Source organism: Triticum aestivum, chromosome 6A (assembly GCF_018294505.1).
Source record: "Triticum aestivum cultivar Chinese Spring chromosome 6A, IWGSC CS RefSeq v2.1, whole genome shotgun sequence".
Classification (NCBI taxonomy): domain Eukaryota; kingdom Viridiplantae; phylum Streptophyta; class Magnoliopsida; order Poales; family Poaceae; genus Triticum; species Triticum aestivum.
Genome location: NC_057809.1, coordinates 558,329,193 through 558,351,143, shown reverse-complemented (window position 1 = coordinate 558,351,143; position 21,951 = coordinate 558,329,193). Strand labels below are relative to the sequence as shown.

At 44.4% G+C, this 21,951-nt stretch overlaps 3 protein-coding genes and 1 pseudogene across 5 annotated transcripts; 2 read left to right on the top strand and 2 right to left on the bottom strand.

Moving 5' to 3' along the window:
• Window positions 1–410: 410 nt before the first annotated feature.
• LOC123128492 (serine/threonine-protein kinase PBL34) lies at window positions 411–6,342 on the top strand. Of its 2 annotated transcripts, none has more exons than XR_006463132.1 (13): window positions 411–1,269; window positions 1,630–2,059; window positions 2,164–2,797; window positions 3,385–3,425; window positions 3,515–3,583; window positions 3,909–4,009; window positions 4,277–4,355; window positions 4,883–4,981; window positions 5,049–5,110; window positions 5,213–5,262; window positions 5,350–5,431; window positions 5,666–5,760; window positions 5,851–5,905. XR_006463132.1 is itself a non-coding variant. In XM_044548516.1 (13 exons), exons 1-13 carry the CDS (start codon window positions 1,004–1,006, stop codon window positions 5,990–5,992), a joined length of 2,157 nt encoding a protein of 718 aa, XP_044404451.1. In that variant the 5' UTR covers window positions 412–1,003; the 3' UTR covers window positions 5,993–6,342. The 2 variants fall into 2 exon arrangements, 1 of the variants encoding a protein (XP_044404451.1); XM_044548516.1 differs by having other exon boundaries at window positions 412–1,269; window positions 5,042–5,110; window positions 5,851–6,342.
• A 2,678-nt stretch (window positions 6,343–9,020) lies between these two features.
• On the top strand, window positions 9,021–10,337 carry LOC123131027 (receptor-like protein kinase FERONIA; annotated as a pseudogene).
• A 990-nt stretch (window positions 10,338–11,327) lies between these two features.
• Window positions 11,328–15,751, bottom strand: LOC123128491 (uncharacterized). The gene is made up of 7 exons (XM_044548515.1): window positions 15,304–15,751; window positions 15,109–15,206; window positions 14,863–15,004; window positions 13,718–13,813; window positions 13,370–13,489; window positions 12,957–13,219; window positions 11,328–11,841 (listed from the first exon to the last, which is right to left on the bottom strand). Exons 1-7 carry the CDS (start codon window positions 15,461–15,463, stop codon window positions 11,731–11,733), a joined length of 990 nt encoding a protein of 329 aa, XP_044404450.1. The 5' UTR covers window positions 15,464–15,751; the 3' UTR covers window positions 11,328–11,730.
• Window positions 15,752–16,461: 710 nt separating this feature from the next.
• On the bottom strand, window positions 16,462–21,681 carry LOC123128490 (methionine aminopeptidase 1D, chloroplastic/mitochondrial). 2 transcript variants are annotated; one of them, XM_044548513.1, is made up of 11 exons: window positions 21,468–21,681; window positions 21,295–21,364; window positions 19,486–19,714; window positions 19,053–19,214; window positions 18,935–18,976; window positions 18,506–18,567; window positions 18,373–18,424; window positions 18,071–18,150; window positions 17,378–17,475; window positions 17,235–17,282; window positions 16,462–16,961 (listed from the first exon to the last, which is right to left on the bottom strand). In XM_044548513.1, the coding sequence occupies exons 1-11, from the start codon at window positions 21,568–21,570 to the stop codon at window positions 16,816–16,818; spliced, it is 1,092 nt and encodes a 363-aa protein (XP_044404448.1). In that variant the 5' UTR covers window positions 21,571–21,681; the 3' UTR covers window positions 16,462–16,815. The 2 variants fall into 2 exon arrangements, with proteins under 2 accessions (XP_044404448.1, XP_044404449.1); XM_044548514.1 differs by lacking the exon at window positions 18,373–18,424 and having other exon boundaries at window positions 18,481–18,567; window positions 21,468–21,646.
• Window positions 21,682–21,951: the final 270 nt, after the last annotated feature.

Below are 21,951 nucleotides of genomic sequence, written 5' to 3'. Positions count from 1 at the left end.
GGTGACCCGATTCGGCTGATGAGCAATAAATTCAACAACAAAAAACTTTTTCAAATAAATTGAATTTTTGTGGTTTTATTGTTGATCCGTACATAGCATTTCATGATTGGGCTACTTCATCCACGAGAGGAAAAATATCTAGTGCTACCAAACTTGAGGTACTACCATGATACAAGCTTCTAGGCCGTTGGATTCTCGGATCGGACGGCTTATAGAGATTCTGCAACATTTGCAAAAAAACCTCCTAAAAGTTTAGAAATTGTGTATAGATCCAGCAGATCCAACCACTCCTAGATGCCGTCCATCTGAGAATCCGACGGCTCAGAAGTCCGTATCACGGTAGCATCTAAGGCTTGGCAGGAGCAGATATTCTCCCGTCCACGAGATCCATGAAAACTCAATCAAGAAAGAGAAACGGACTGCATTGTTCACACCATAGCCGGAGAAGCAAGTTCTCTCGCCGGTTAAGGCTACTCAGCAGACTCCGTGGACACGTCCGGCCGCGTCCCCATTCTTCCCATTCACCAGTCGGTTGAGCTTGAGTGAGAGCAAAGAAATGTGGCCGGCAGCTGGGATGAGCTGCTGGCGCCAGAAGCTGATTTGAAGCCGAAGGAGACGTAGAGATAGCATGGCGGAGGAGAGGAGAATTCCAATTCGAGCTTCCCGAGCGGAACAGCGGGGAGGCGGAGCACGCACGGCAGGGCCACACCTCACCGGCCTCGCTCACCGATTATGTCAGCCATGATCCTCCGTACTGATCGACGACTTGTTTAATCGCTCTCCGGAAAAGCCCATCCTCATCGCAAAAGAATACTACCACTAAATTCCAGCCGCATGCTCCGGCGATGCCGCGGCGGAAGCGAAAGGCAAGCGCGACTGCGATGGTGGCGCCACTACATTCCGATGCCCCATCCCCCTCGTGCCCCGGCTCCGAGCGGTGCTGCTACCACTACATAGCCACCGACCAGGAGCCGCGCCGCAGCGGGTCAAGAAAGCAGCGGCGATGGAGGCGGACGAGCTCCTGAAGAAGATACGGGCGCTGGAGGAGGGGCAGGCGGAGCTCAAGCGGGAGGTGGGCAGGCTCATGCCGGACCGCCGCGCCGCGGCCCGGCGCCGTGCCCTCCGCGCGCTGCCGCCGCCGCCGCGGCCCTCATCGTCGCGGCGCGTCGCGGCCCGCGGCAGGCTGCCCGACAGGCACTGCCACTGGATACTGCAGTCGCTGGGGCAGGCCGTGCACATCATCGCCCCCGACGGGAAGCTCCTGTACTGGTGAGGCTCCTCGGTTATATTGTTCACCAAGTGTTTGATGAAATGCTGACCAGGGCTATTCATAGTCTTTTCCCCCCTTTTTTCGCAAAGTGAAAACTTTTTGCAAAAACTGCTGCAAGGTGACAGAACCTGGCAATTTGCCTAGTGCAAAGTGCATTTAGCTCTTTATTTTTTATGGAAATACATAGTGTTCTTGATGCATGTAGTTAGTGTAGATCTCATTCTCTCGACCGGTCAAGTTGGCTAAAGAGGCATATCAGATTCTTTTTGCCATAGGCATTTCTACACACAATTGACTCTGCTTGGTTCTCTGAACACATGTCTTACCAAACTCTATGTTGTTTTTGTTCTGTGATCTAGGAACCGGTATGCTGAGCATATGTATGGCTATACTGCAGCAGAGGCAGTTGGTCGGAATGCCGTTGAATTAATTGTTCATCCGACTGACTTCGATTCAGCAAAAATCGTCATCCAGAATATATTTATGGGCAAGTGTTGGAGAGGGAAGTTTCCTGTTAAGAACAAAGCAGGAGAGAGGTTTTTCATTTCTGTCCACAACACCCCTTTGTACGATGACGATGGTAGTTTGGTGGGCCTTATCTGTCTCTCGCTTGATGTACGGGCATTAGAGGAGATATTTAGTCCCTCGGACTCAGCGGAATCCTATCCAAGTACAGCAAAGCACCGGTTTCATGCTAACAACCGGCCTACAAGTGGTTCAGTAAACAAAGGTTCTGTTCACTCCCAGCAACCTCCTCAATCTGGTGTCACCTCCAAGATAGTAACTTTGGTAAGTTGCATCGCTGTTTAATTTCAAATGGGGACTTACTCTTCTGGTACTTATTCTTCATTTATTTCTTAGTGTATTATTTTCTTGTTGGAATAACAATGCAGGCTACCAGCGTTACAAGTAGAGTTCATTCTCGGATAAGGACAGGTCAGAATGGCGACAAACAGTATGGTGGTGACTGTGAGGACCAGTATTCTCAACTTGATCTCCAGGCCGAGGTGGCATCAAGTGAAGAGAACACCCCAAGTGGGGATGTAATGCATGGTGCCTTTGTGGCCCAAGAGAAATCCCGTGGCAAGTCGAGCAAAACAAGTAGTGATGATCCAGGAGAAGGAAAAGTAGGGTCCTACAAGATTTTCCGTTCGAAGGCTGAGGCATTATTGGCAAAGAAGGGCATATCATGGCCTTGGAAAGGGCATGCAAATGATGGGGGTTCTGGAAAGAATAACGTGAACTCAACACAGTTGCAGGATAAGCAGGAGAATGACCAGAGTCAGCAGAGAGTTCCAGTTCTAGAGCCTATCATAATTCCAGACTGCCAAAACAGCGAAGACACTTGGGCTACGAAATATGAGGTCTCAGGTTCCTGGTGGGATTTCAACAAGAATTACACGAGTAGCATGAGCAGCAGTGGGAGTACTGATAGCAGCGGTATCGAGAGAGTAGACTATGAAGCAGACCGCCTAGATTATGAGATTCTCTGGGAAGACCTAGTAATTGGAGAACAAGTAGGTCAAGGTATTACTTCTCCCTTTGCAATTACTCCATTTGTAGGAACTCAGATCTCTTGTTAACATGCACTCCAAAAGATTTAGGAGTAGCCATAGCCATAGCTTGTAATTGTAAGAACTACTTAGGCTGTTTGTTCTTTGTCAGTAATTCCTCACTATGCATGCATCTTAATAGCTCACAAGCGTAGTAAAAATCAGTTCTTTTCAGTAAAATTCCTCGCTCTCCATGCTTCTTAATAAAATCTTGTGTATTATCCTCTTATCTTTGGCATAGTCCAAATCGGTTCTGTTTCTTCTAATCTTCAGGAGTCATAACAGTTCAGTCAATTTCATGATTTTACTATAGTCCTGGTGGCGTGGATGTCTATTCTGAGATTCTAAGTTGCAAGTGTTACATTTCCACAACAGTGATGGCAATGTTTGTTCGTAAGGTTATGCATGTACTGTACTTGTTTACTGCTGAAAGTCCATGTAGATAATCACACAGAATTGTCACTAATATCCCGATTCTTAGACTGCTGTATGCAATCTGGTATTGTCCTCCTTTTTAACAAACGTACTCATTTTTGTTATTTTCATATTTGGTGCATACAGGTTGTTGCGGAACAGTGTATCATGCTTTGTGGTATGGCTCGGTATGTCATTTCTGTCACATGATTATGAATGGAGCTTTACATCTTAACAATAAATCTTAAACCCTCAGTATCTATCAATGTTCCTGTAGGACGTGGCAGCTAAAGTATTCTCCAAGCAGGAATATTCAGAAGAAATGATCAATACCTTCAGACAAGAGGTGGACATCTATATCTACATACAATTTCTGTTGACCTTCAATTGCTCATGAATTTGGCTATAATGGCAATGAAAGCACGCGATATCTACTGTATTATTGAGACAGATACTCCATTATTGAAATAATTACCCATTTTCACTATTCTATGTTAATTTAACTATGTGGATAAATATGAAAAAATGATATGGCATTGACAAATTAATCTTCACTTTTGTTGATTTTGTGGGTCAATGAGCACTACATTGGTAACTTTCTAAATCATGTTCTGTGATTCCTTTTCCATAGTTTGTGGCCATGACCATATTTGTATCCTTCAAATGTGTAGGTATCATTGATGAAGAAGCTACGACATCCCAATATAATACTTTTCATGGGTGCAGTTGCTTCGCAGGAACGACTTTGTATTGTTACTGAATTTCTGCCACGGTATGCTGTATATCTTCCTACATGTTTTTTTATCGGTACTAGTAAAAACACTTCAAAGGATTGATGGGTGGCTCAACTGGTTCTGTAAGCAACCAACCATGTTTTATACTTGCCTCTTGTTGAAGAAGTTGGGAGTGCTAATACCCTGGTTCTTTTCGTTTGATACTAAAAAGTAAAAACACCTCTGACATACCATGCATTGATTTTGTACTAGGTAGAGTTGTTTTACTTGTTCTGTATAACACTTGACTGAGTCCCATAATGCAGCGGGAGTTTGTTTCGGTTGCTTCAGAGTAACATTGGCAAGCTGGATCCAAGACGGAGAGTTAACATGGCTATTGACATTGTGAGTGCATTTTCTCTTAACAGCTGGTTAAGGATTCAGGAAATTTCAAGCCAAATAAACTACATGGAACTTTTGAGAAATGAGCATGTTGTAGCAGAAGACCTGATAAATATTCTTCAATTGAAGATGTCAAGTATTGTTTTGAATAGATACAGAATTTACCTTTGCAAACTGCCCAAAAGCGAAGTTGAACTGCATGTCAGCTAAGCCATATCTGTAGCTGCAGTGTATGGAAGAATGAAACAAGAAAATAGGTGATATCATGTACTTGCCATCTAACATGGTATCTTGTGCTATATAACATATTATTTTTCTACGATCATAACTGAAGATTATATTGCCAAAATTCAATGTTGATTCATGTGATTATGATGTGCAACATGCCGACATTGTTACCTAAACCGTCCAACATGCGTGTTCATGTTTGGGCTCTTAACTTGTGGAGATAGAAGTTACTTGATATTTTCTTTGCCAAGTACTTATTTTTCCATGTGAATTCTTAGAAGAATAATTTAATATTGTTGCAGGCAAGGGGCATGAATTATCTTCACAGTTCCATCCCAACTGTTGTGCACCGTGATTTGAAATCACCAAACCTGTTGGTTGATAAGAATTGGACTGTAAAGGTAATTATGAAACTTTATTCTCCATGCTTTATGTTGCCTCTTCTCATTTGGTTCTATTAGGTTGCAGACTTTGGTCTTTCACGTCTGAAACACGAAACATTTCTGTCAACAAAAACTGGAAAGGGAACAGTAAGTACAAGCAAACTTAACCTTTTGACATGGACTCTCCAGACTGACAGGATTGTCATAAACTTTAATCTAAGTACCTGATAACTTGGTTTCCACATCCAGCCGCAGTGGATGGCTCCGGAGGTGCTACGGAGTGAACCTTCAAATGAAAAGTAAGCTCAATCTGGAGATTCTTGAACAACAGATGTTCTTGTTACCTACGGATGTTTACTGATTTCTTCCTTTTTTATTAAGTATAGGTCTGATGTATTCAGCTATGGAGTGGTCCTGTGGGAGCTTGCTACTCAGATGATCCCCTGGGATACTCTCAATACAATGCAGGTACATGGGGATGACTTTTCTACATACACTCCATTTTTGTGGTTTCTTAGAGCCAAAAAAAGATTCTTGGAAAATACTAGTAGCTTACTGGTGAATGGTGAATCTTTTCCAAGTGTAATCACCGTCATTGCAGTTTAAGAAAGCCTAGTTTCTTTTTTGCTTCTTCTTTTTGACGTAACAGCACAAGCATTGCCATTAATGCCAAATCCCTAACGGTGGCCCCCTGTGTTGCAGGTCATCGGAGCCGTGGGTTTCATGGATCACAGACTGGAAATACCAAGCGACGTGGATCCTCAGTGGGCATCGATGATTGAGAGCTGTTGGGAAAGGTATATATACATCACCATTTTGCAGGCTAGTGAAGGAGTACCAAATAGCCAATTTCCGATCCCACTAAATCAACTATCCCCTCTGTGCAGTGAACCGCAACGCCGCCCTTCGTTCCAAGAACTTCTCGAGAGGCTCCAGGGGCTGCAGAAGCAGTACACGGTTCAGGCGCAGACGGAGCGGAAAGCGGCTGGGAAAGGTGCTCGAAAGACAAGCGTCAAAGATGATGGCTGAGGTAGCTTAATGTTCTGATGGAGGATTATGGAGCTGCCATCTTGGGGAACAGTTTTTTGATACTTCTAAAGAGGACTACCAGTACCAGAGAGGTGGTACATGGCTTCTCAAGTTGCAACCTTGATGCTTTGGAGTGCTGTTTGCCTCTAGAGGACACTGGTGGCATGACATGAGACTGCCAGTCGTTTCAAGGTTAGTCCGGATTTTCACAACCTGGGCACATCTGACCATGATACGTGTTTAGATACGATTGGTCTAACAGCTAGTTGTGCCTGTACCGCCGAAATGTGTCATGGCATAAACAACACTTTCCACATCGGACATGGCTTTTCAGTTACTTTTAATTTTAATTTTCCATTTTACGTTTACTTTTTATTTTCGCGATTTATAGTATTTTTAATTTTATTTTAATGTTTTCATTTTCTTGTTACTTGTGGTTTATTTTTATTTTTTTCATTTAAAAAATACACATACCCTTTCTACAAAATTATGAATATTATTTAGGTTCACATGAACATTTAAAAAATGCACACTTTTTTATTACATAAACGGTTCTGAAATACATGATAACCAATTTTAATACATGATAAGTATTTTTAATTACTTTATGAATTGGTTTTAAGCACGAGATGAACATTTTCTAAATACACGATGAATGATTATTTAATGCGTGATGGATATATCTTCTTAATGCATAATGAAGTATTTTGGAAAAATCAATTGATTTTTAATACACATCATACATTTTTTAAATAAATGAAGAACATTTTATTAATACACAATGAAATAATTTGGAAAGCATGTCAACCTTTTTTAATACGTAACAAACATTTTCCAATACGTGATGAACATTTTTTATTCACATGAACCTTTGGGAAAATACAAGGAATAGTTTTAATAGGCAATACACTTTTTTAATATGTGATGAACATGGTTTTAATTTACAATGGACCTTTTCATAGTACACGAAAAACTTCTCAATATAGGATGAACCTTTTTTAAGTACTTTGTACATTTTATTAGTACGTGATGGTTTTTTAATGCATGATGAATTTTTCTTTAAAATGTTCGTCTTTTCTATAAATATTAATGTATTTTAAGAAAGTTTTCACACGTTTTACAGGAAATGATCGTGTATTCATTTAAAAACTATATAAATATTGAAAAAAAAAGAAATGAAAAAATGGAATACAGAAAATAAAATTAGAAAGAAAAAAGGAAAAGAAACCCATAAAAAGAAATGGAAAAGGAAATATAAAATGTTAGGAAAAAGCCAAAACAAACCAAGGCTTGCGAGACCCAATGAAAACTGCAGGAGCCACCCAAACACAAATCGCGCGTAAACCACCAAACCTTCTTACTGGGCTACGACCCTGTTTGGTGCATGGGCGGGATATAGCATATGCGGCTAAACTATGGACTACACCTATAAAAACGGCTAAATTATGGACTAAATTTATAGAAGAAACGTACGTAACATAATTATAAGATGACAAGATCATGTTGGAGCGGAAGGAGGCCAACCTTAATACTCAGAGGATTATTGAGGAGTTAGTGGAGGGAGGAACCTATAGGATGGGTCAGTAAGGGCGTGTTTGAATGCCTGCACGCTCCCTATGTACCCTAAAAATAAAATCAGTTGCTTGGTTACCCACGCATTTGGATGGGCTTGCATGGCACAAAGCTCAAAGCGGCCTTGAGTCTGACTCATGAGGAACGGTTGACTTGTTAGATTACATAGCAATTCAAGTTCTCACTTGTCTACAATCAGCACTCAGTTACTTAGCTACATATGTGATATGAAAGCATACACAACTGATGTGATGAAACACATCAGTACAACAAATTGCATCACATTCCTCTTCTTCTGCACTTGTAAATCGACGGTCTTCTCTAGCAGTAGTTCATGGCTTGAACTGGCCGGGGTTACCATCGGCTTGAAAGCATACATGGGATTGATGTTGAAGAAGAAGACCCACAGGAATGGCTTGAACTGGCCGAGGTTGCCACCGGCTTGAACTTGCTCCAAAATTTACCATCACCGTCACTTGTTCATGGGTCAAGGGTGTAGCCTAGCCAGCCATCGCCCCGTCTAGGTCGCCACCACGGCCGTAGCACACCTCGGTGCCCAGCCGCCGCCGCCCAGGATTGACCTTGGTCAATGTCGCAACCCTCATGCCCTGTCAGCCACCGCCGCAGCGGTCGTGCTCAGGTAGCAATTGTCGCGCCTCAATCACCAGCAGGCCATGTCGCCACCGTCGCCGATTCCGGATTCGTCGGTGTGTGTGTGTGTGTGTGTGTGTGTGTGTGTGTGAGAAAGAGAGAGAGAGAGAGAGAGAGAGAGAGAGAGAGAGAGAGAGAGAGAGACGACATGGTGTCCTTAGCCACTTAATTGACGTGATAGTCAAAATCAGGCCACGTGGCCGTTTTAGTCAAAACAGGGTCCATGACATAGTAAAACCACCTTAAGGCTTTGTACAATAGAAGGTGCTTAGGAGATGCTTAGTAAAATAACCCAAGTTCGTCTTAAACATCGGTGCTTTAAGCGTCTGTCCTATAGAAATAAACACCGGTGTTTAGAAAAAAACTGATTTATTTCTCTAAGCACCTATCCCAAGCATCTTGCATTGTACATGGCCTAAGTGTTACAAGGGACGAAACAAAATCCGGTTTAATTACTTTTTTTAGCATCAGTTTAATTAGTTGAGTGGCCGAGTTTTGAAGCTGAGAAATAATTTTTAAACTTTGACAAGAATTGAAAGACGAAAAATATACTTATCCCTTTCCTCTGCTAGGCTAAGGCTCGGTATGGCTCGCAGAGAACACAAAAATGCTGCAACGAGAGAGGACTGAGCGTAGGAACTTTTGCCCGTCACGGACAGCCCAGGTGTGCCGGAGATTTCCTTGAAGTCTCCAGCGATGGCGCCACCGGTCTCGCCTCGCGCACGCATGGCGCACCTACACGCACGGCTGCACGCCTGCACCCCATGCCAATGCCAGACTGATTCGCCCATGCAGATGCACAGGACTAGGTACCCAGCCGCCAAACGCTCCCCAACACCCGCGCTCGTCTCTTCAACTCGATCACTCCTCCCTGCCTAACACTAACTGATCACCGATCTCCAAAATAAATGACTCAACTTTGTACTAACTTTAATATGAAGTTGGGTCATCTATTTTGGAACGGAGGAGTACGTCCGATGCATGTGTTGGCGGCGGCCATGGGCGGCGCCGCCGCGGCCATCTGTTGCGTGGCGATGGCGGCATACCTGTACGTCCACAAGAGGAACAAGAAGAAGAGGAAGGGGGAACTCAACAACGCCGAGTGGCTGCCGGAGTACCGCTCTCCCGCCCCCCGCGGCGGCGGCAGGTCGTTCTCGCTGGCCGAGATCAAGGCGGCGACCCAGAACTTCAGCGAGGCGCAGGTGGTCGGCGCGGGCAGGCAGGGGAAGGTGTTCCGCGGCGTCGTGGACGGCGGCACCGCGGTGGCCATCAAACTGGCCGGCCCGTCGCCGGGCCGGAGCGCGCGCGAGCTCCGGGCGGAGATCGAGGCGCTGTCCGACCTGCGGCACCGGCACCTCGTCCCGCTCCTGGGCTTCTGCTCGGACAGGGAGGAGACCATCCTCGTGTACCGGTACATGCCGCGGGGCACGCTGCAGCAGCACCTGCGCGCCGAGCCGGCGATGCCGTGGTGGCGCCGCCTCGACGCGTGCATGGGCGCCGCGCGGGGCCTGCACTGCCTGCACGCCGGCGGCGTCGTCCACGGCGACGTCAAGGCCACCACCGTCCTCCTCGACGAGAACTGAGTCGCCAAGCTCTCGGACTTCGGCCTCTCCAACTCCAAGGACGCCACGATGAAGTCCGACGTCTGCTCCTTCGGCGTCGTGCTCTTCGAGGCGCTCATGGCGCGGCGCCCGGAGATGCTGACTGGGGACCAGGCCGTCGGCCTCGCCGAGCACGCGCTGGCATGCCACCGGAGCGGCACCCTGCCGGACGCCGTCGACGCGGCGATCAAGGACCAGGTCGCGCCGGAATGCCTTGAGAAGTTCGCTGAGACCGCCGTGGAGTGTCTCGCGCACCAAGGCACGGAGCGGCCGGCCATGGGCGACGTGCTATGGAACCTAGAGTTGTCGATGCAGCTGCAGCTGATTAATCCCAATAAGACGTAGCAACGAGCCATATTGGTGTACAGCAAAATCAAATTATTTTCCCACTAGCAGTAGCAGCACAGCCAGGTGCGCCCGCCATAGTTCATGCCCTAGAAGAGCTCTCAGATGAAAATGTAAATCATTGCAAATTGCAATGCGATGGTTCGGGTTTTTGAGTTAAAAGATGATGGATATGAAAGAGAGAAAAAAAAGATGTAGCAGCACAGCACATGAACTTATTTGAGCAATGGCATGAACTTTGTCAGCTCTAACTTATTTGAGCCACTTGAACTTGTCATAAAACAATCTGTCGGGTGCAATAACCATCCGGACAACAGCTACAAGCTCTGGATACCAAATGCATATCTACATTGGTAACCCTGGTCTTTGAGGAGATCTCGTCAGCAGGAACTGCTCAACACATGATGCAAAGCAAAGTGATCCTGAAGATATAAATCATATGTCACCCGTTTACGTTGCCATGAGCATGGGATTTCGTGGTGAGTCTTATGGGCACTTTTCTGATCTTGTGATGCTTGGTCTTCAGTGTGTCTCGACGGAGAAAGAAACCTACGGGTGCCAATGTCTGAGGAAATTTTGCGCGGAAGCAAGGCATAAAGTGTTTATCTATGCAAGAATAGGTCATTGAACCCGATAAGGCCCCTGAGAGAGAAAATGGGCAAATAGTGGAAGAGGACGTTTTGGCTCCCGGAAGCATTTCTGAAATTATTTATTTTGATGTTTTTGTTAGTGTCGCAAGCATGCTTGACAATTTTCATACGAAACAGAGCAATGGTGTTTCGTCAATGAAAAAACAAATTTGGGGTAACATTTGGTGTTCAAATTAATATATTTTTTGCATAGGCCAAAATGTTTAACCTTTTTTGCCTAAAACTTTGAAGGTAGCATTTGGATGTTAATACATAAAAATGTTGTTGAGATTTCTTTTGACATTACAAAATTCATTTTTCACGCATGAGGCAAATTGGATTTCCAGAAAAGAGTATCCTTTTGTTCTCCCCAAAAGAAGGCGATCAACTGTGAGAATTTAGGGAGAAACTCACTAGACGAAGCAGTGCTCCATTCGATTTCTATGTTGTCAGCGTGTGTTGAGGGGATAAGTTCTTCCATGCTTCTGGTGCGAAAGCAGAGGCCCTTTTCGATTTCTGTATCAACAGCGTGTCATGAGAGGATGTCATGCACGGAAATTTTATAGCTTTCGTGTGTGAACTCGTAACCCCATGTTCATATGTGACTGGCAAAGTGACAATGCACTTTTACATGAAAGAAAATAGCACAGGAGCTTGGTGATCAACTCGCTGATAACACAGAAAACCAACTGGTAGAGTGGAAAAGTGGGAGGTGGCCGTGAGCTGAATCATCATTGGATTTAGTTCATCTACACCACGTCCCTTGGCCCCTGCACCTCAACAAGCCTTCCTCAAAGGAGCCCCTTTTGCTTTCATCAAATCGTCTAATCTAAGTTTTACATCATATACACCAAGGAAAACAAAACAGTGTCGTGGCAAATGAAAGAATCGGTATATGAGGGTTCGTCAGTGCAAATCTCCCAGTCTCTGAACGAGCTGCTCATGCGCTGGTGACACCCGACATCCAGGGCACAACAACGGGGGCTCTCGGATGAGAATCTCTGTAAGACTCGGAATACTTGTCTTTGAAGTTCAGTTTAGGCTGGTCAGCCTGCAAAGCATCGCAAGATAATTAGCCCGTGTGAAGAAGAAGAATCAACAACTCATGTCATCTTAACAGAAAATCAAAGTTAACAATGTGGAGTACATCACTTTAGATCTAAATGAATGATTTGACTATAGAACAAAGCCTTGTGTGTAGGTCAACATTGGCAAAAAAAATACACCGGTAGTGCATATCGCAAGAGTATTTGCCTGGCCATGTAGCAAGAGCAGCAAGGCGAACCATACTCCAAACAATCAGATGGCCACAAACCAGACTTGTGCAAGCAACAGCAAGAAATTACAACCAGTATAACATGAGAGGACAAATGGCTGTTACCAGAACTGAAGTTTCAACAGCTTGTACATTGACAGTTGGTAAACATAAAGCAATCAGTATCAGCAACATGTAAAACGAGGAAAGGTGCAACCATACACCAGCACCATTTATGGCATGACATGTTTTGCTGTATATAGATTTATATTCTTTATATTTAGCCCATTAAGAATGTACCACAAACTTGTCCAATGCATCATCCTAAATCATTACTGAGACTAGTTAAAAAGTTCAACACAACAAAGGGAGCTTGGCTAAAAATAAAATAAAACGCACTTGAAAGTGTACAGGCTTCAGTCAGCTGCAGGAGCAGAGTTGACTACAATCTCAAGAATTATAGCGGATAACTAATGTTGCTGTTTAAACCATTAGAACAGGATTGTTGCATCACATGTAGAATAGTAACCCGTGTATAAGCATGATCCATATTTTGTTTTTGTTATTCAAATCACTAACGATCATTCATAAACACTGGTTTCCCTCCCCATTCCCGTACAGTAAGGACACACGTACACACATGACCTATGTTTTGTTTCCGCTATTAAAATGACTGACGACCATTCATAAACACCATTTTCTCCCCTAATTCTATAATAAAGTGCTCCTAACTAAACAGTAAACTCTACCATTTCACATATACAATATTCATTAAAATATCAGATGCAGGTCCATGAAGCAGGAAGAATCAGACAATTCTAACACCGCTCCGAACAAGATATGGTTAAAAATGCACATATAGGGCAATCGATTCAATGGTTAGACACAGACTCGCAAAAAGGCAGGCGTACCTGTTTCAACCAGCACTCCTGATGTTTATGCTCATATTTATCTGGTGAATAGCAACCAAACTCTGAAGGGCAATATACCCATATATTGCACTTTAATTCACCCGGCTTGGCATTCCTAGCCTGGTCTAGACATGCTTGACAACAATCAGCAGCAGATTCTTTGTGGTGCGTTAAGCCCCATCTCACAGCAGCGCCACCATAATCGGCATGTAGCTCAGTGTTGCATTGTGGATGCAAAGGTGGACCAGCTATTATTTCTTCTTCTGCAACAATTTATTTGAGACTCAATCTCTTTGAGAAATACGAAAGCTATTCTGTAACTATAATTCTAGCACAATGGGTCAGACTTTGGCACCACGGATGCATGGAGCTTCATGAAACATAATAAACATAGGCAATGGTAGAGAAGCAACCTTCTGGTTCATTCTCAGGTTTGTCATCATGCTCGGTGTGTGGGATTTCTGGTGAAATCCAAAGACCAATATCCTCCAACAGCGCATGCCAGTTGAACTCCAGGGCTCGCTTTAACAATCCTGTAGATAAGGGTGAAACCAAACTATTACAGTTGAGAATTGTGAAACAGAAGAAAAACAAAAACCTTTAGAAGCGCCCAATATGTACCAAATTATTATGAAGGAATTTGAACACATAGAAGTGAGTATATATTGTTTAACAGTAAAACTCACATGTACCAAATTATTATGAAGGAATCTGAACACATAGAAGTGAGTATATATTGTTTAACAGTAAAGCTCACATACGTGCTTCCTCACTGGAGAGGCCCAAATTTGATGAATTCTGAGTAGATGCACTTTTTGCTTCTTTTAGAGTCTCAACACGCCATGATTCCAGAGCTTCTGTCATATGTTTGGGAATAGAAACATAAGCACTTCAATTTATCACTAATCAAGACAACAAATAATCCATGAACTGTATCTCTAACCGATGTAAAATAAATCCAGATTTTATATGCCGCAAAAGCAAGTAACAAACAGTAAAAACATGAATTCACTTTTAGTGTTAATTTATAACGTTGCACAGAACATAAATGGAACAAAATAATGGCAACTCCAGATAGCTGATACCATCAAGGAGACAGACACACACAAATAGAATATACCCTTTTTTCTCCCAAACAGGTCAACCAATATGCAGCACTTGCTCATCAAATTATCACAGCTGGCATCAGTGCTAGGTTGATACACCAATTGGCCAGTCACACACACATAAGTAAAATATATGACAAGTCGACTAAAAAGAGGGAATCGTCTCATGTGGTTGTCATATGTTCAGTTGTTTCAGTCACGAGGGTTGCTTTTCCTGATCATGGATAGAATGTCTCAAACTTGTACTCCCTCAGTTCCTAAATACAAGTCTTTGTAGAGATTCCACTATGGGCTACATACAGAGCAAAATGAGTGAATCTACACTCTAAAATGCATCTATATACATGCGTATGTGGTCCATAGCGAAATCTCTACAAAGACTTATATTTAGGAACGGAGGGAGTAGTATTCAAATCCTGCAACATTACGCCTATCTAAGACTATAACAGTGAAAAAAAAATCTACTACAGAAGTTCACGCTTGCAAGAAAGCACTTAGCAATGCAACAAATATCTGACAAACTAGTCGAAATAAATAGTACTATTAGATATCCTCCAGACAAGCTATTCAGCCCTCTCTGGACTGAACACGTCAAACGGCATGCTGGCAGAAAATAGCCGGTGTGTGTCAGGCTGTCGACCAATAACAAGACAAGATAAACATACAAGTCCAAGTTATGCACACATATATGGAATATTACAGTTCAAATTACTGGAGGAAAGCAGGAGCTCACTTCATTCTACACAAAACAGTAGCAGTACACTACAATTACTAATTCGAAACTAGATATGCAGATATACCTCGTTGCTGGATGGCACTGCCGTTATCCCCTAGGCCGTTCAGCCGCCCCACAAGCTCATACGATACCCTCAGCTTCAGCTCGAGAGGCAGCTCCTTCCGCCTCTTCTCCTCCCGTGCGAAAACCTTGCGCAGCTTCTTCACCTTTGGCACCCAAAATACTTGGGGATTAGATCGTAAAGCCATAATAACAAGTTTTACTAATCAACTAGACAAAACCATCGAATTCTGCAATTCAAGAGCGGTACCGCCTGGACGAGCTCGACGGGCTCGGCCTCGCGGCGAATCCGGATCGACTCCTCCACCCTCCTAATCTGCTCCTCCGTGTACTGCACCACCTCAACCCCTAACAAAACAAATCGAAAAAATAGCACAGAGTCAGATCGCGGATACTGCCAGTCGTCGCGGGCACGACGAGGGGGCGGGAGACTGGGCGCCCTCACGTTTGGGCGCGGGGGCGAAGGAGGTGAGGGAGCGGAGCACGAGCAGCGCGGCGACGAGGTTGGCGAGGCAGACGGCCACGGTGATGCGCCGGTACGAGAACCACCCCGCCGCAGTCGCGCGGCCGCCGAACGACGCCGCCCGCGCTATGCCCCTCGCCATGCCGCCGCCGTCTCCGCTGCCGCCATCCCTACCGCCGACGGCGCGGCATTGCGCTCCGCCGCCGCCGCCCCCGATTCGCGAGCTCCCCGCCTGCTCGATCTCGCCCGCGGCCGCAGGAGCGCGCGCCGCGCGGGCCGCCACGCCGCGCTACAGCCCCGAGCCCCGGCGCTCGGGTGCTACAGCGCTGGAAGCTTCTGGAATCCCGGCCGGGCAGGAGCCTCTCTCCGCGTTCGCTTGGGCCTTCACGTTGCCGCAAATGGAAGTTGGGGAGCAACTTGAGGGGGGGTTGGGGGTGGAGAGATGGCATGGATAGTGGAGGCGTGAAGGTGGTAGTGCGGGATTTTCCTCCTCTCTGGCGCGCGGGCCCCGGCACGTGACAGCGCCGCTGGGCCCAGTTCGCAGTGACAGAACTGCCGACAACGCGTAGGCTAGGGTAAAAAAGTCGAGCGGTTGTGGCAGATTTGTTGTGTGGTCGGTGAGATCACAGCGGATCGATGGGGCTACGTGGAGGATTGCCATTGGGCGCCGTAATTCTTCCAGCTTTTAGCAGAACACGCATAATATGGCAAGAATGCCAGAATGGTTTGCTCTGATTGCAAGCAACTCTGATTCTAATCACAGACAGAATAGAGCAATTACAGACAGAACAGAGCAGAACAAATAGCAAAACAGTTGCTATAAATACATATTTGTCCTTTTTTTTTACGCCACGTATGTATAATGTGATGAAATTTTGCACATACATAGTACACATGTGTATGTATGTCTGTAAAAAAAATCAAAAAAATTCAGTGTGTAGAAAATGATGTTTCGAAACCGAGCTCCATGGAGCTCAGCCTCCATTGGTCATTAGCGTTAATGTCCGGACCTTCATAGAAATACATAGCACACATCCTCCCATCCCCCCATCCCCCCCTCTTGTTCCGGAGAGCGACAGCAGAAAAGTTTTGATTGATGAAGCAGCATCAGGCTGATAATCAATCGCGGAGAAGTATCAATAAAGCAAAAGCAGATCTTCATTTCTTTCTGCCAACAAATGCGGCAAGACATGGCTTTCATCAGCCCCAGAACCAACCAACTCAATCAGAATCCAGGCAGTCAATCAGAATTCAGGCCTACTCGCAACAACCAAGGGGGCTGATCTGATCTGCAAGCTCACCCTATAATCCCAACAACAATGCAAAACTTTGTATATAATCTATGCATCAACCTACTGACGTATCGAGATAGATAAAAAAGTGTAGTTTTGCACTTGGAGTTTGATTGGACCATGTGTAGTTAGAAAAAAAATGCAGGTACTGTCCCAGCCACCCAGCCTTTCACTCATTGACCTCTTTGTTCTCCGGCTGGGCTTAACACTGTGTCAGTATTTCCACGCCGTCTTCGGTGATCAGTAGCGTGTGCTCAAACTGCGCTGACAGGCTCCCGTCCTCCGTCACCGCGGTCCAGTCGTCGGACCATATGGTAGAGTTTGTGCTCCCTATGGTTAGCATCGGCTCTGAATTGACACACGAATAGGCAGGCGAATCTGTTAGTGTTTCATATATGCTTCTTATGAAGGCTAGTGATCCTTATAAGTTATACGAGTACACTTGACTGAAGCTATGTCTACAAGGAACACAGTTCCGATTTATGAAGTATAATCAAAGCTAATGTGTGCCAATCTTATCTATCTCAATCTAACAAGCATGCAGACTCTTTAATCCCTAGATGATTATTGAAATAAGGAGACACTATGTGCGCAGACTGTAGCGACAGTGGAAAAATGTACCTATGGTAAATGTTTGGTTCAAAATCATGCGGCCCTTTTCATTATTGCCTGTAAATTCAAGAGACGTCAGTCCAGGGCAGCACATATATTCCATATCTATACTGAAGTAGAGCAAATCCAATGGTTTCTCATGTTGAACTCACGGAAATGAAGCACTGCAGGCTCAGCATGGAACACTTTCCCTACCCCATGGCCCACAAATTGTTGAACTACACCATATTTGAATTTGTCTGCATGATCCCTTGAAAGTTTGAAATCTTCAGTAAGGTGGTGCGTTTGAAGAAATGACGACCATATCCAGTAAGCACAAAATATAATAATTACAAGTCTATAGAAGGAATAAAAGTTTGATTTAATTATGTCCAACAAACTCAACCAGCATTCAGTCTACCTCTGTCGGTGTATCACTGTATAGGGTACGGGCACAAAATATCCAAATTCTAAGCCAAGTTCAGTGCAACACAAGCTAACATGGTGAGGAAAGTACGCTTACGCCCAGTTCTTTTGGGCTGCAGCTTGTGCAGAAACAGCTTCTCCAGAGTTGCCCAGAGAAACTGCGGTGGGAATAAGCTCTAGAGGAACCAAAATAGTTTGTTTCAGGACACAATTAATTATCGCTTTTGAAAAACAAGCAACCATTCTTATTCCACTGTAATCGAAGTCCAAGAAAATGGGTACTATCAAGTTATGTGCTAGATGCAAAGGAACCAAACAGCACCAATTTCTAACTTTTGCCGCAAAAGGTTTCTGAAATATAGAATCCTTGGTTACAAAATCAACATATTGCGGAAGAGTAACGAGAAAAGTACAAATGTGCAAGCCTCCCATTTACTTACTGTATGGTTCTACCAATGCGGTTGATCTCCACACCTGGAGCACAGATTGAAATAGCCTTGTCAAGAGATTCTTTTGTTACCTGGTTGGGGAAAAGAACATTCCATAAAACTTTGAACGAAATAATGCATAGCAAAGAACCTTTAGCTTCTCTAATAAAAACTTATGTGATATTATTGCATCTGACTGAAAATAAAGTGACTTAGTATGTTTACATCTCTAAAATGCAAACGAATTATGTCCAGATTGCATTTGTACTTATTCCCCATTGTATAGCTATATACAACTGCTTAAAGAGGACCACCTGTGGAAGTACAAGCATATCGCTAATGCCAGCAAACAGCTGAAGTTCCTGCCTTCAATAGACTAATGCATATTTAGAGACAGAGTATATTAGACCAAATATTCTTACGAGAACTGAGATAACCTGAACTAACTTCTTAGCTTCATCATCAACATCACCACAGAGAAATGTAGCAGATGTATCACCATGGTAACCCTGGAGTCAAATATGCATAGACCACAAAAAAGGGAATGGGTCAATTTAGATACCAACTATAGCTTCAGCATTTATAAAAAAAATCCAAAATACTCCATATATATATAAACAGATGGAATTAAAGTAATATATCAACTGAATCTGCGCCCAACGTAGATTTTGCATTCTCTCATATAGAAAAAGGAATTTTGGGTGTTTATTCACAACAAGCAAGAAACCACTAGAACAAAATATCCTCTAGAAAATGATAAAAAAGGATATCTACCACAAATAAGCACTTCAGTTTCTTTCTTTACTTGTACTTTGTCTGTGAGGGAAGCACAGCGACTAAACAATAGTCAGTTCAGGAGATGTATAGAGGGCTTACATTGAGATAGACAGTCACATCGATGTTGATGATATCGCCATCCTGCCCAAAAAAGGATTAACTGTAAATTGATTGGTATGTATTGAAAGTCATCATCTCCAGATGCTGGATGGCTTACCTCAAGTGGACGAGAATCTGGTATTCCGTGACAGATGCATTCATTCACTGAAGTGCAAACACTCTTCGGAAATCCACAATAACCAAGAGGTGACGGGTATGCACCGTTATCTATTATCATTTGGTGCACCGCTTTATCTATCTCATCAGTTGTGATGCCTGGCTGTAAATAAGAACCGATCAATTTCTGACACTGATCTATGGGCTAAGTTTCAGAAATGCAGTGCTTTATGAGAAGGGACTTCTACTTCCCAAACTACCTAAAAGGTGTCTAAAATGTGTCCTGCACCTTAACCTTTACCAGAGGATCCATTTGCTCGGTGTGCTCTTTTCTCTTAACAAAGTATTGGATGAATGGAATGAGATTTCCATTGTGAATGTAATGTTCCACAACTAAAATAATAATCAGGTACCGATGCCAATAATAACATTACATTTACAAGTGTTCCAGCAAACTTCAAAACTTGTGCGGCAAGCTTTCCAGAAGCTCTCATGCATTCAATCCCTTTTTCATCATGTATTTCAGGTCCATCATTCATCTGAGGTCTTTGACGGGAATTGACATAAGGAGGCCGCTGTATATGACTGGGGACGGTTAGACGAGGAGACACTTTCCCAGGTCGTAGGCGTCTAGGGTTATTTTCCAGTGAGTCATCCCGACTTCTGTGGAAGTCCAAAAAAAAACGTAAATGTGAATCTACATGTATGCTCCATACAACAGTAAATGTATCAGAGATCTACAAACAATGGACACAATTTAAAGGCAGAGGCCAATTCAACAGTATTCTCCACACACTATAAGCCAATTCAACAGTATTCTCCACACACTATAAGTAATATATGTAACAGGCCCAGCATAAAGTATGCCTTGATTTTCACCATACAAACATATATGAGCAGCACAGAGTATACAGTACAGACAGGCACAATCCATATTTCATAAGATCAGTAAACTCAAGGAACTTTGTACCCGTTTATCTAACGATACTTCAAATACTGTTTATCTAACTCTGGTACAAGCATTATCTCACTTCTTTGCATTCTATCTTGTTGAAATGAAAGCATTATCTCACTCCTTAGCATTCTGTCTCCTACTACTGTTGACAACAGTAGTACTCCCTCCGTCCCATAATGTAAGACATTTTTTGGCACTACTAGTGCCAAAAAAACGTCTTACATTATGGGACGGAGGGAGTAGTTCCCTGTCGGACCTTGTGTTCGAAATGACTTCGTGAACCATGTAGTTCACCCTCTTGAGTTTTTGTTGCAAGGGCACATTATGTGCAACTTTTTATGATGATCAACATGCATGATGCATCTCAAAACATCTCCGTGAGTATGATGATATGACCAATTTTGATGGTTCCATGGATTGGCACAAGCCGCACGACATCCCTGATCGGTACTCACACATACGGAACAGTACATGTAAGGAGGCACCTACGCGGCTATGCGCCAGGTGCCTGAAAAAACTTTGTAAGGAGGCACATATGAACCAGGTGCCTGAAAAAACTTTACTTCCGGTCGAATTTTTAGGTTCCCCCGCCGCCCCAACCCGAACAAGTCAAGGTCTCTTCCTCCGCTCCGTCTCGGCAAGCCCCATCGTCCCACCTCCAACGAGGTCCTGACAAGCCCTCGCCGGCGACCCTGGCTTGAGCGTGGGCACTTTCTAATCTCTCTCCCTCTCAGGGGGGGCACCCCTGGCCGGCCGCAACGGCCTCCGGCTCGAGCTTGTTGCTGCACAGCTGTCTTTCACCCAAAATCGACTGATCTGATTCTTCTTTTAAGTTGCCTGATGAATAGCAACTGCGTATATGTAAATGTTGTATTGAACCTTCCAAACCTTAACGAAACTAGCAATGCATGGTAGTGGGGAAAAGGGAGCCCCTGGAATCAACAAGCAACAAACATATCTGCCTATGTGGTCAATGCACCAAGTTGTGGGTTTGCGTAGCCATGTACTGAATAAAGGCAATCAGTAAACTGGCATTTCAGCTTCAGCTTCAGTTTAGAGCGGTTGGTATAAAAGATGGGAAATACATGTGTTCCTCCAAGATGGCCAGAATCAGGCCATCATGTATCACTACAAAGGTGTGTTTATCTTAACCCTACGCATACCAGGTTGCAAATGACCACTCTATCTGCCCAAAAAGAACAGGATCGCAGTCGCAGGCTCGCGGCTAATCTAGTGTTGTCGTCACTATCCAACAGGCAGGGCAGGGAATGGCGACCGGGGAGCTCACCTCCTGTTGAAGAGGGCGTCCACCAGGCTGGAGAGCGTTCTCGTGGCCTGGCACGTCACCCTCGCGTTCCCTGCAAGAGGAGACCCGAGCCATCTTCTCAGCGAATGTTTCCCCCGGAGGAGCTGACGCGGCAAGTGTTTGAGCCGAAGCGCGAAGGGGGGAGGGGCGCCTACCTCTGCCTGGGGCGGCGGTGCGGAGGAGCGGCCTGGCGGAGAGCGCGCCGAGGCGGTCGCCGAGGAGGGCGCAGAGCAGGCGCGGCGACGGCGGGCTCGCCATGGGCACTGCCCCGCACGCGCGAGCGGGATATGGGAGCGGAGGAAAGCGAGAGCTGTGGTCGAGACGGATCCGGTCCAGACTTGGATCATAGATCCGGTAAACCGTCGTCTCGTAAATTTTGTTTACCGTAACGAACCGGCTGAATAAATCTCGTAAACATCGCCGGAGTTCTTACTTAATTTGAAACTACTAGTTCACGTCATGTTAAACATCATCAGAGTTGCACAATATAGTTCCGTACATACCACGTCACTTGCTAGATATTTCCACTGTAGTTAAATATACGATTAAACTTGAATCTCGAAAAACGGTGGACGTGTTACATTGTGGACTGAAGGAAGTAGTTCAAACTTAAACTTAAACTAGATTAGATTTAAAATT

Excerpts from the sequence above, each read along its gene's own strand:
- LOC123128492 (XM_044548516.1), top strand. The coding sequence starts at position 1,004 with ATGGAGGCGGACGAGCTCCTGAAGAAGATACGGGCGCTGGAGGAGGGG. Across the intron at positions 2,060-2,163 it reads CCTCCAAGATAGTAACTTTG|GCTACCAGCGTTACAAGTAG; the intron begins GTAAGTTGCATC and ends ATAACAATGCAG. Across the intron at positions 4,010-4,276 it reads GTTACTGAATTTCTGCCACG|CGGGAGTTTGTTTCGGTTGC; the intron begins GTATGCTGTATA and ends CCCATAATGCAG.
- LOC123128491 (XM_044548515.1), bottom strand. The coding sequence starts at position 15,463 with ATGGCGAGGGGCATAGCGCGGGCGGCGTCGTTCGGCGGCCGCGCGACT. Across the intron at positions 15,207-15,303 it reads CTTCGCCCCCGCGCCCAAAC|GGGTTGAGGTGGTGCAGTAC; the intron begins GTGAGGGCGCCC and ends TTGTTTTGTTAG. Across the intron at positions 11,842-12,956 it reads AGGAGTGCTGGTTGAAACAG|GCTGACCAGCCTAAACTGAA; the intron begins GTACGCCTGCCT and ends GATGCTTTGCAG.
- LOC123128490 (XM_044548513.1), bottom strand. The coding sequence starts at position 21,570 with ATGGCGAGCCCGCCGTCGCCGCGCCTGCTCTGCGCCCTCCTCGGCGAC. Across the intron at positions 18,977-19,052 it reads CAGATTCTCGTCCACTTGAG|GATGGCGATATCATCAACAT; the intron begins GTAAGCCATCCA and ends TTTTTTGGGCAG. Across the intron at positions 17,283-17,377 it reads GCCTGCAGTGCTTCATTTCC|GCAATAATGAAAAGGGCCGC; the intron begins GTGAGTTCAACA and ends TTGAATTTACAG.